This window comes from Polistes canadensis, unplaced genomic scaffold (assembly GCF_001313835.1).
Source record: "Polistes canadensis isolate GaletaPanama2010 unplaced genomic scaffold, ASM131383v1 scaffold_29, whole genome shotgun sequence".
Lineage (NCBI taxonomy): Eukaryota > Metazoa > Arthropoda > Insecta > Hymenoptera > Vespidae > Polistes > Polistes canadensis.
The window spans coordinates 53256-64883 of record NW_014569576.1 but is presented as its reverse complement, the minus strand read 5'-3'; the positions used below and the strand labels follow the sequence as shown (position 1 = coordinate 64883).

The window sequence follows — 11628 nt, the reverse complement described above, 5'->3', positions numbered from 1 at the left end:
TTTATTTATAGTTTATTATTTTATTTCGTTTTCCCACTTATAACGGAGAAGTAACGAGATCGATCTATCTATTTTGCATCATTAAAATCAAGCCGAAGGTTTTGCAATTTTTGATAATAATTTAAAAGATTGTCGTGTTACTAAACACAACGTTATTAAACACTATTATCTCATATATAGTCTTTAGTGTATGTATATGTGTGTGTATGGGTGTAGAATCACCTACACGTGTATTTATTTTATATATAAATATAATATTAAATATATATTATTTTTTATACATAAATGAATATAATATACTACTTCTATATCTTTTAAAAGCTTCATTGAAATAATTGTATCATTCTCTTTCGTTTCATTCATTTTATATATACATTAATTAAGTTAATATTATATATATATTTTATCGTTATTTTTTTTTCATTGTTTTCAAAAATAAAATCGAAGATCACAAGCTCAAGTTGGAGAGATTAATCGAATCCTCGAATATCGCATGCTTTATGTGAAATTATTTAACGTCGCTTATGTGAATTACGCTTCATTAAAAGACGTTGATTATGCACACGTATATGTGTGTGTGTGTGTATGTGTGGATGAAAGAGAATTTAAAATAACTTTGTCATTACCCTAGATATCTAACATTCAATGGACTTAACAATACTTAAAATAGATTCTTAGAATTCTTTCCAATGTTTCACTAAAAAAAGCTTGTCAAATCTTTGAAAGAATAAAATCCTTTGATTGGATATCTGTATTAAAGCGCTTGAAAGATTAAAAAAAAGAAAGAAAAAAATAAAAAGAAACGAGTATAAGGGGAGTTAACCTGTTGCGTGGATTATTTACAGAAAAAGATTCTATACGCTTACTTTATCTCTATCCCTGTTTAATTGATATATTTATATATTACTTGTTAAAGTATATATAATATTTTATTGATCATAGTTAAAAATCGCTAACGATTATTTTAAAAAATTAATTCTTTCTCGTATATAAACGTTATTAGAAAAATAAAAAATATATATAAAAATAGTAATGTAATTTTGATTAAAATTACACTGATTTGCAACAGGTATGTTTGTCGAAGAAAATTTGTCAATCGAACAGAAAAAAAAGAAGAGGAAAAAAAGAAATGGATACCTTCGATCGATCATAGTTTTTTTCGTACAATTTAACAAACATTCTTTTTTTTCGGATTAACAATATTGAAATTTAATTCTACTTCGCGTGGGAATGAAATGAATAAACGTACGACGAACTGACGTAACTAATAATACGTAGAATTATTCGCAAATATGATTTTTCCGTTAGAAAATGAGTATTAGAGCTAACAATAACGTAATTTCCGTTTATACAACGAACCTACCTATAATGAGTTATATAATTAATATTTTACGCAACAGTTGAAAATCAGTTTCGTATATCGTTTTCGTTACTTATAACACACAGTTTCGGAAATTAACAATAATATTTTAATTTGTTATAAATAGACATTTCGGTTTTATTTTACGGTTTTCTTTTTTTTTATCTTCTCGTTAATAAAACTTTTGTCTTTTGTCGTGTATCTACTACTTTGTAGTCAAACTTTATTCTTTATTCGCGTGATAATCATGTTTTCTTTTTATCATCGAAACTACGAAACAATTATATATATATCCATCAAATTGTATCATGTATATCTCATACATATGCTTATCTTTCTCTTTCTCTCTTTTTCTCTCTTTCTCTCTCTTCTTGTTTTCGAAGCAATAATGTCATTTGGAAAATACAAAAAACTAGTTTACTACGTTCATTATCGTGTTTGTCTAATGACGAGGATCGTAAATCATTTTCACATCGTCCGAAACTATTACTATTTTTCTCTCATATATTTTACGAATTATTATTTAATTATTTAAATTATTTTTGTAATAAAAAAAAGAAGGATAAGTTTAACAGGGCACGAAAAAGTATCGATTTACAATAGTATTTCATGAATATCTATTTACGTTGTATTTTGTTGGTTGATTCGTTGAATATTGAATGTTAATAAAGAAAATTCATAGTTGAAAGAAATGGAAAAAGATAAAAAAAAAAAGAAAAAAAAAGAGGCAGAGCAGATTCAGGTAACAGGAAAAATGTCGGTATGACGTTTATAAGCTCTTTGGTATTAACGCTTACGAGAAATCGGACTGACATCTGTTAAAATCTGATTGTCTACGAGCGACAGGATTATCGATTATTAGATCAATCAGAAATTCCTCGACCTTCCGGCTTTTCCAATTTCTTTTTTTTTCTTGTACTTCCTTCGTGATTGCTCGTAAAAGATTAGGTGAAAAAGAAAAGAAATAAAAAGATTATAGAGGAATACAATAACGGGGATAAAGGTTTAAGATGTAATTGTTGTTGTTGGTGTTGTTGTTATTTTTTCGAAAAAATTCTGATACAAAATCTCGTTTGATAATTAATTTAATAATTAACAAACAAAATCGCGTTAATACGATAACAAATTGTCGTCAAACGTAATCTCTTAATCACGGGATCAACATATTAATCTAGTCTTAATTGTAATAGTATTATATGAGCTTTAAAATATTAGGATTGAACAAAAAGTTCGCGCTAATATTATATTCGTGTTGTTTCAGATAATGCAATTTTGTTGAATTCAATAAAATTACTTTATATCCGAGTGAAATATTAATTAAAAAAAAAAAAAAAAATTCACGAACTTTTGGTTCACCATTATATTATATATACGTTAAATATAATATGAAATAGAAATAATCTTTATTACGTTATATATACGAATTAACTTTCGTTTCGTTGATCTCGCTTCGAAATAGAAAATCTCGATTAAAAAATATCACCCAATATGATTTGTTACGTATATGTATTACGTAAGAAAAAACTTTCTTGGTTGTTCGATCATTCGGTAAATACATATTAAGAATACTAAAAGGAATCAAGAATGTTAAACGAACAATTTGATAAAAAAAAAAAACATATGAAAAAAGAAAATTAAATAAATATATTATATATAAAAAGAATATATAATATATAAAATATAAAATAAATAAAATATATTATATTAAATAATAAAAATATACAAAAGAAGAGAGAGAGAGAGAGAGAGAGAGAGAGCAGAGAAGAAATGTTGACAATTACGAAACTGTCGTGAATAATCGATGCAATCAATTTAAATGAAAGAAACATCTATCGTGGAAAGTTAACATGAAAAGTTGACAAGAATGTTTACGACTGCTTCAATCTGTCGATATATTGTATGAATTGATGCAAAAGAAAGAAAAAGAGAAAGAGAGTGAATGGTTTCATGGATGAAAAAAGGGTGGCAAGAGGAGAAAGAAGAAGAAGAAGAGATGGATGGTGTGGTGAAGAGGTAGGGGGAGGGGGAGACTTGTCAGAAAAACAAACGTAAGAGATCGACTTAGAGACCTTTAGATGGTCCATTGAGATTTGAGATTAGGTAATAACTGTAACAAGTAGGAAGGATCGTGAATGAGATATATAGAGTGAACAAATACCTCATAAAGATCGACAGTTTTTCGCTTACGTCATACTATCGTAAAACTAAACCCTCTAAACCCTCCCCTAACCTCACCCACCATCCCTCCACCACCCCTTCCTATTGTATATGGATTCGTTTTGTTGTTCCAGCAAAGAAAGACATTGTCACGAAATAAAAAACAAAAAAAGGGAAGGAAAGGGATGCTATATAACTTTTGCACCTCTCCATTTTTCTTTCTTTTATTCTATTTTATTTAGATCCGACTTTGGATCGTAATAGAGATCATTCGATTTATTTTTATTCGTAATTTGGATAGATTACAGATCGTTTGCAATTAGAATTTTCTATATTTGTGTTTTTTTTCTTTTCTTTTCTTTCAAGTTCAAATTAATTATCCCATTTTTGGTTGTCCCATATGATCCATTCGATATGTTTTTTCTTTTTTTGTTTTTTTTTTTATCAATTCTATATGATAATAATTGGTACGTCAATATTAATCGCAATTATTTGCCATTAGTTGATCATTTATTTATAAATTATGTATATTTGAAATTGATATTATTCAAAATTTATTCGTATGATCAAATGAATTATTATTCCCTATGTATTATTAATTTATTTCTAATTATTTGAATCGTTCTTATATTAATATAACAATACTGAGGAATAATATTTGTATTTTTTTTTTTTTTGCTATTCGCGATATGTCCAAATAAATAAGAATAAAAATAGTTTTCGTAAAAGTTTTCTTGCCCGGTGTAAATACATTTCTCTGATAATGTTTAAATGAAAATAATGTTGTAAGAATAATGTCATAATATCGTTAGTATAAATTTAAGTTTTCATATATATTAACAAAGATGCATTGAGCGTAATATATTTATATACATGTGTATCTAATTGTAAGAAGACAAGAGAATTTCACGGAACGAAACTAGAAGTTCAAGCTGTTCAAATGCGAATCGTTTTCGTTCAAGCTAACAGACTTTAACCTTATTCTCGTTATCGCTACGTAACTGCATTCAAACTTTCCTTGCAAAACAAAACGAGTTTCAGAATTCTAACGAAAGGGTTGGAAAGATGGTAACGACGACGATACAAGAGGGTTTGGGGGGAAGGGGGAGGGGGAGGCCGACGAAGGAAATGTCACGCGGTGTATCTTTTCAAGATGTAATTTGAGAGACGGTAATTTATTTCTCTGGAAAATAATATAACGTGTTAATTATTATTATGTTTTAAAAAAAATGGCAAAACAAAAAAATTAAAGAGAAAACTAAGACGACGGAAAATATAAGCTTTTTTTTTTGTTTTTTAACAATTGACAATAATTTATCTTGTTTGTGTGTGTTTGTTTGTATAAATTAAATATATATATATATATATATATATATATATATATATATACGAGTTAAATATGAGTATATTTTTATTTATACTAACTGATGAGTTTCAATTATTAAATTCTTAAGTAAAGTATATGATCCTCGGAAAGATTATTCAATTTAAATAACAGAAAAAGTCAATTTTTGGATTAGAGAAAAAATGAAATGTTTTTTTTTTTTTTATTAAACGTTTTAATAATAATTTATCGCATTTAATGTGATAATGTCTATGTATGCATTTAAGTTTAAATATACATTAGAGTAAATATATTATATGTTACCTAGGTATATGAGTTGAATGTGAGTAGACATATTTATATATGCTGACTGCCTGAGTTTTGATAATTAAATTCTTAGGAAAAGGATAGGATGTGTGGAAAGATTGTTAAAATTTTGAAGAATTAAAAATAAAACTTGGACTAAAGGAGAAATCAGTTTTTTCTTGAGAAGTTGAGATAATAATTTATATTTATAAAAATATTAAACATACGAATTAGACGTATTTATATTTTAGTAGATTAATTGAAGGTAAGTCTAATTACACGAGTTGACTGCTGGATCGTGGTAATTAATTTCTTAAGAAAAAGGATATGACGCGAATGGATAATTAATTACATATAAAAAGTAAAAGAAAAAATTGGACAAAAATAATATAAGAAAGAAAAGAAATTTCTTTTTTCTTTTTTTTTTTGTATAATTTGAATAATAATTTATCACGAACATTTTGCGTTTGTGTATATAAATTGGAATTTATGAATCGAACATGTAACTATTTTGGAAATATGTGTGGAATGTATAAATTAAACGTAATCCCATGTAATTATTATATATATATATATATAAATTGAATTTTGGCGTACGTATGTCTAATATTATGCAAATTTAATTGCAATAATAATAATATTATTACGATAAAATGAACGTTTCTATTGCAATAGTGATAGTGGTAGTAAAGGTATGCTAATGTTTATGGGAATACGCGCGCGTTTATGTGTGTGTGTATGTGTGTGTGTAAGTAAACTAACACAATCGATATCTTACATTAATTAAATTCGTATTCCAAAGTAAAGGAACGTGTTTAGAAGGAAATTACTTATAAGAATAAACGCAAACTTCATTTTCTTCAGACAATCTTCATTACGTCATAGAAATCTGTAATCACATACAAATAATTTATCACAATATCCATCTAACACTATCGATATTGGAAACTTTTACCAAAGTTTACGCTGATTTAAAAGCTTTTCTCGATCAGAGAGATAGAAATTTAACGTGTTTTCTACTTTAGAACAGTTGAGATAACTTACGATAAAAGGAATTTCTTGAAAATTTGATTTCGAGTTTATACAATTTGTGAGTTACTCGGTGAGAACATTTTTTTTTATTTTATTTCACTTATAGAATATTTTCTAAAGCCCAACTGATTCGAACGAAAAGAAATCTTTATTTTTTTTTCTATTGAAAAATAAACACGTATAAAAATTGATATTTGTTTTTAATAAGTACCTTGGTGTCTATTTATATTTTATTTTTATGAAAAATCGTGGTCGGATTGTATAACTATTGGCACGGTAAAATTTGTGGTGTTTGTTTTATCTATTTTTTTCTAAAAAAATTTTCAAAAGAATAGAGAAAATAGACTGTAAGAGAAAATAATTTTTTGTTGCATTTTACACATGTGACGTACGACTTCTCTCAAAGAATATAATAGTATATTATATATCTTATATGTTATATAAATTAATATAAACTTCTATTTATATGTAATAGATTGAAACAGAATAAATATCGACTATATATAGTAAGATATTTTTCCAAAAATTTTTGAACAAAAAAAGGCACAGCTAAATATCAGCTATTAAAAAAAATACAACAAACAAAAAAGAGAAGTAATTATTTGTTTATTCCGATACATTTATGTTCCTCTGTTTTCAGTTGGTGGATGAGGATGGTAGCATCGACGCGGCCCTAATTAATTATCTCTTTACGAAACAAATTGTACAACGACTTAGAAATCAGCTGGACATTGGTGATCTTCAACGTAAGCGAAGTTATTGGAAACAATGCGCTTTCAATGCGGTATCCTGCTTTGGCAAATAAATCAACAATAACAACAACAAAATAATAATAAAATGATGAAAAAGAAAAGAAATCATAAATAACAAAAAGAGGAAACAAAAATTCGACTTTCCCTCTTCCCCACTCCCTAAATCTATCTCTTCTACCTTTTATCTTATTCGAGTGTTAACTTGAGAAAAATCAAATAATTATCACGAGAAAGAAAAACCTTCGATAAAACAAAACAATTAATTAATTATATCTTATGTAATTGCAATCATTCTAGCATCCGTAATTCACAAATTATTTATTCGTAAAAATGTATTTAACATGAATATTATTGTCGATAGTAATTAAATAGAAAATTTATGCAAATATATATATTTTAATTTTTTTTTTCTTAATAAATAGTAAAAATGATAATGATTAATCGGTTTAAAAAAAAAAGATTGTTTCCTCTCGTTGGGAAAATCAATCATTTTTTTTTATGTCATTCTTGATTTCTTTTTCTTCTTTTTACTCGGGGAATAATAAAAAGTAAATAAATTTAGCGGATGTTAGGAAAAAAAAAATATCGATCATCATCTGTGCAATGTATTCTCTCTCTAAGAAAGCTAAAGTAGTTTTTAGCGAAATACACATATCGTATTTGAATTGAATTATTTGTTCTCTCTCTCTTCCTGTTAGAAATAAGGAAATTAATAAAATATTTACTAATCATTATGTGAGATTCGTTCAATCTGAGATTAACGTATTGGAAATAATAATTATTATAAATAAAAAAAATAATAATCTCTTATTTGGAACCTTCAGAATTAATTATACGACTCTATTGTTATTTTTAATGAATTTATTTAAACAAAAATAATGGAATGTACTAATAGCGTATATGCAATGAATTCGTACTTAAATAATATAAATTAAAGATAAAATTGGTTGGTTGAATAAGTTTTAATGTTAATGTCTAATGAAAAAAAAAGCGGTATTAAAAAAATATATATATATTTATGTTATAATTAAGATTCTATATTAGGTATAAGTAAAGAACATTAATAAAGTATTTATTTCCATCAAATCTTATTTGATTATTTTCTGTATAGAAAGAAAATATTTCTGTATATAAAATTTAATTAATGGTTTAATAAAGAATAACATGTATACCTAATTATCATATTTATAAAATTAATCCATATGCATTTAATTATTGTTTTAAAAAGATCTGATAATATTTCGTTATTACTATTATTAACTCTAATTAATCCTATCAGATAAATATCGTAATACAATAATTATGTTTTAATAAATATTCTATGTATCCATAAAGTATATATATATATATATATATATATATATATAAATTATTCCAAGGTATTTTTGCATGGAAAATGTTAACAATTCAATCTCATTTTAATAAGATAAACTCAAATTTGTTTCTCCATTTTTCATTTCTCGTTGTCTTGATACGCGACAGTTTCGCAAAAAGTTTCATTAACTTTGGCTAATTCATTTCATCCTTTAAACCGTACAAGTGTATAGTTACCTTTGGTGTGTCTTAATTAAAATTTCGCGATATAAAATTTTCCGTTCAGGACATTCAGTTTCACACATGGCTTCTAAATTGGATTTTAACTTTTATGGCATCACCTAGCATTATTTTTATTTCAACTTACATTAAATAAATAAAAATGATTATTTGTTTATAAAATAAGATGCGTAAATTTCATAATATTCGAAGTAACGACCGATCAATTAAAAATTTAAACATTATCTATCATATTATTTCTACTCGTTTTTGTTTTTTTATTACGAATAAAAATATTTACTTTCAATAATAAAATATCTATAAAATGTATGGAAGTTTGATTAATCGGTAAAAAGAGAAAATAATAAAAAATTATATTTCCGATTGAAGCTCGTTCATCATCGATGGGAACAGGTGCAAGAACAATTACAATAATCCGCAACTAGTGTTACCGCGTACGAATAAATATCCTTCATTTCCGATGACGCAGCTGATTCTTCCAACCAGGACGAGTTTACGTGTCTTGCACTTTTCGGAACGTCTTGAAAATCCTATAAAAATATTTAACTATATACCATATAATGCATATATATCATAAAATAAATACATACGTATATTTTCATTTATTTCGAAATTCTATATAAATATTAAATTGTCCAACGAGTAATGTCGAAATTTTCAGTATAAAAAGTACTAAGTATTTAGATATAATAAAATATTAAAAAATGTTTCAGTAAACAAAATACTTTATAATGTTATCTTTAATAAAACAATTTTACAAAAACCTGCATGCTTGATTAACAAAAAAAAAAAATAAAGAATGTTTATAACAATCATTGATTATTGGTAAAAATTCTTATTGTAAATAATTTAGAAACGTATCTATGAGAAAATCTATGAATATTGAATATGTGTTCTAATTTATGACTTCCTAGGGTTATGGGATTTATTTGGTAATTGCTAGAACATCGTGTAAAGGTTAATTGGCATAGGTCATGGATGATTAAATCCAGCAGACATCTTGTAGGCTAGGGAAACTATTAAACGATGAAGCACCTCGATAATGGCTTCGGAATTAATTCTATGATTAATCTTGTTAGTGTCGTATCCCATATATGAGAGAATCGATTAAATTTGCCGCTCTTTTCGTAACCATCCAATCAGAAGATAGAAACAAATTCGCGCCAAAATTCGAATGTGATTAAGATCCTATTAAAATAATAAATATCAAAATTCCAAACGTATAAAATATCTGAATCAATAAATGTTAATGATATAAAAGATGTCTGGAATAATAAATGATATTAAAACATACGAAAAATGTCTACATTAATCAATATTAGTAAACAAAAATAATAGTTAACAAACCCTCAGAACTGTCGATGGAATTTCTTTACGATCGTGAATCACATGAGTAGACATGCATCGATCCGAATCTTTCAAAATAACTGCTCCCAGTCTGATTATTTCGTAATTTTTACTAAGGAAAATATGCCTCACTTAAATGTTTATGCTAATAACAATATATACGCATTTTTACAAAATATTAATAAAAATATTATTCACTTTAAAATTTCTCAAGGAATTGAATACTGCAAATCAAATTTTTTTACCAAGAGTTTCTAAATCTGTTATCCTTGAAACTACTAATTTTGTTTTTTGTTCTCTTTTTCTTTCCTTTCTTCTTTAGAATAATTAACAAAATTTAAAACTACTCATAACGAAACACAAAGCTTGACATAAAAAACTTTTGTCATTCTGAATGAAAATAAGAAAAAAAGAGAGAGAGAGAGAGAGAGAGAGAGAGAGAGAGAGAGAGAGAGAATAATTCTACAATATATCACTTAAGTATAGTAATTCATCAAGCATGTTCTACTCTCCACTATGGTCAACCAGATGAAATTACTTACAATTAGACCAAACATGTAATTCATCATTCCAAATGAAAATAGGAGGAGACGAGAAAAAGAAGAAGAGAGAGAGAGAGAGAGAACAAGAGAACCATAAAATTACATTAATTATACACACTTAGATGTATATATACTAAATCATCGAACAAATTTCTATCTTATGTATGCTTGAACAGATCAAATTACTCTCTCATCAAATATATCATTACGTTAATAAAGTTTACCTAAAAGGTGTCTAATAGCTATTGTTATTTGATTTTTATTATAAACCACGTACAACGTATATGTGAACACCTAAGAAGAAAATAAATAACGATAAAAATAAGAATATATGTATATATTTCTATATTCGTTTCATTCTTATATTAAAAGGATATATTTAATTTAATGTTTTATGTTAAAAATTATTATACACCTAGAATGTTGTATTCCAGTTACCTAGCTTAATCAATTTTAATAAAAATTTTAGAGAATATATAGACACGCTCGCGTATTTAATTATATTCATTCGAAAAAAATTACAATTTATATACACACCCACACACACGTACGTGTGTGTACTGTCAAAAAGTTTCGATCATATTACGTTCTTGCACGTATTCCATATTTTTTATTTTCTCTCTTTCTCTTTCTCTCCCTCTTTACCGCCATCTCTCTCTATCTTCTTCCTTTTCTATTTTTTATTTATTTTTTTATTTTATTTGGAAAACTCTCTTAATAACGATAGCTCGGAATACTTGAACGCATTGCTTTTAATAGTTTATACATATTGCATATGTAGTATCGATCATGTCATTCGTAAATCACGATACTGTCACATGCATAAATATTCAAACATAAGTGGACTTCTGCTATTCCGCAAATACAAAAAGAAAAAAAGAATAGAAGGGGATTATAATACAGGTCGTGTCAAAAGTTCACAGCTAATATTAAAAATCAATTATCCATTTTCAAGATTATTTGAGCTAATTGTTTAAAACTTCAGACGTAGTAGATACTTATTTTCTAAAGTAAATAAATCTGGAAAAAGAAAAATTTAATTTAAATAGTCTGCAAAAAAACTATTATAATTAATTGTTAATATATAATCGAAAAACTTGTAAATAATATTGAAATATCGAAAGGATACGTTTTCAATTCTCGCCAAAGACGTTTTCGTCTTTTCTTTTTTATATCTCGCGCCAAGCTGACACGAACTTCCCCGAAAATGCCTTTTGATCTCTGTAATTAAATATGAATTAAATTTCAACGCTA

At 26.2% G+C, this 11628-nt stretch overlaps 2 protein-coding genes across 4 annotated transcripts in view; one reads left to right on the top strand and one right to left on the bottom strand.

Moving 5' to 3' along the window:
• Positions 1-7311, top strand: part of LOC106784037 (allatostatin C-like) — a 14392-nt gene extending 7081 nt beyond the window's left edge. Inside the window, exon 3 of the mRNA XM_014743127.1 lies at positions 6820-7311. Within this exon, the coding sequence (XP_014598613.1) occupies positions 6820-6984 (165 nt within the window). The 3' untranslated portion in view covers positions 6985-7311. The remainder of the gene's footprint in view (positions 1-6819) is intronic.
• Positions 7312-8394: 1083 nt separating this feature from the next.
• The window catches only part of LOC106784050 (DNA ligase 3), a 36781-nt gene continuing 33547 nt past the window's right edge, over positions 8395-11628 (bottom strand). For all 3 annotated transcript variants that reach the window (XM_014743153.1, XM_014743150.1, XM_014743152.1), the window contains exons 19-21: positions 11504-11595; positions 9833-9923; positions 8395-9015 (exon numbers count right to left, since the gene is read on the bottom strand). In XM_014743153.1, the coding sequence (XP_014598639.1) occupies positions 8863-9015; positions 9833-9923; positions 11504-11595 (336 nt within the window). In that variant the 3' untranslated portion in view covers positions 8395-8862. The remainder of the gene's footprint in view (positions 9016-9832; positions 9924-11503; positions 11596-11628) is intronic.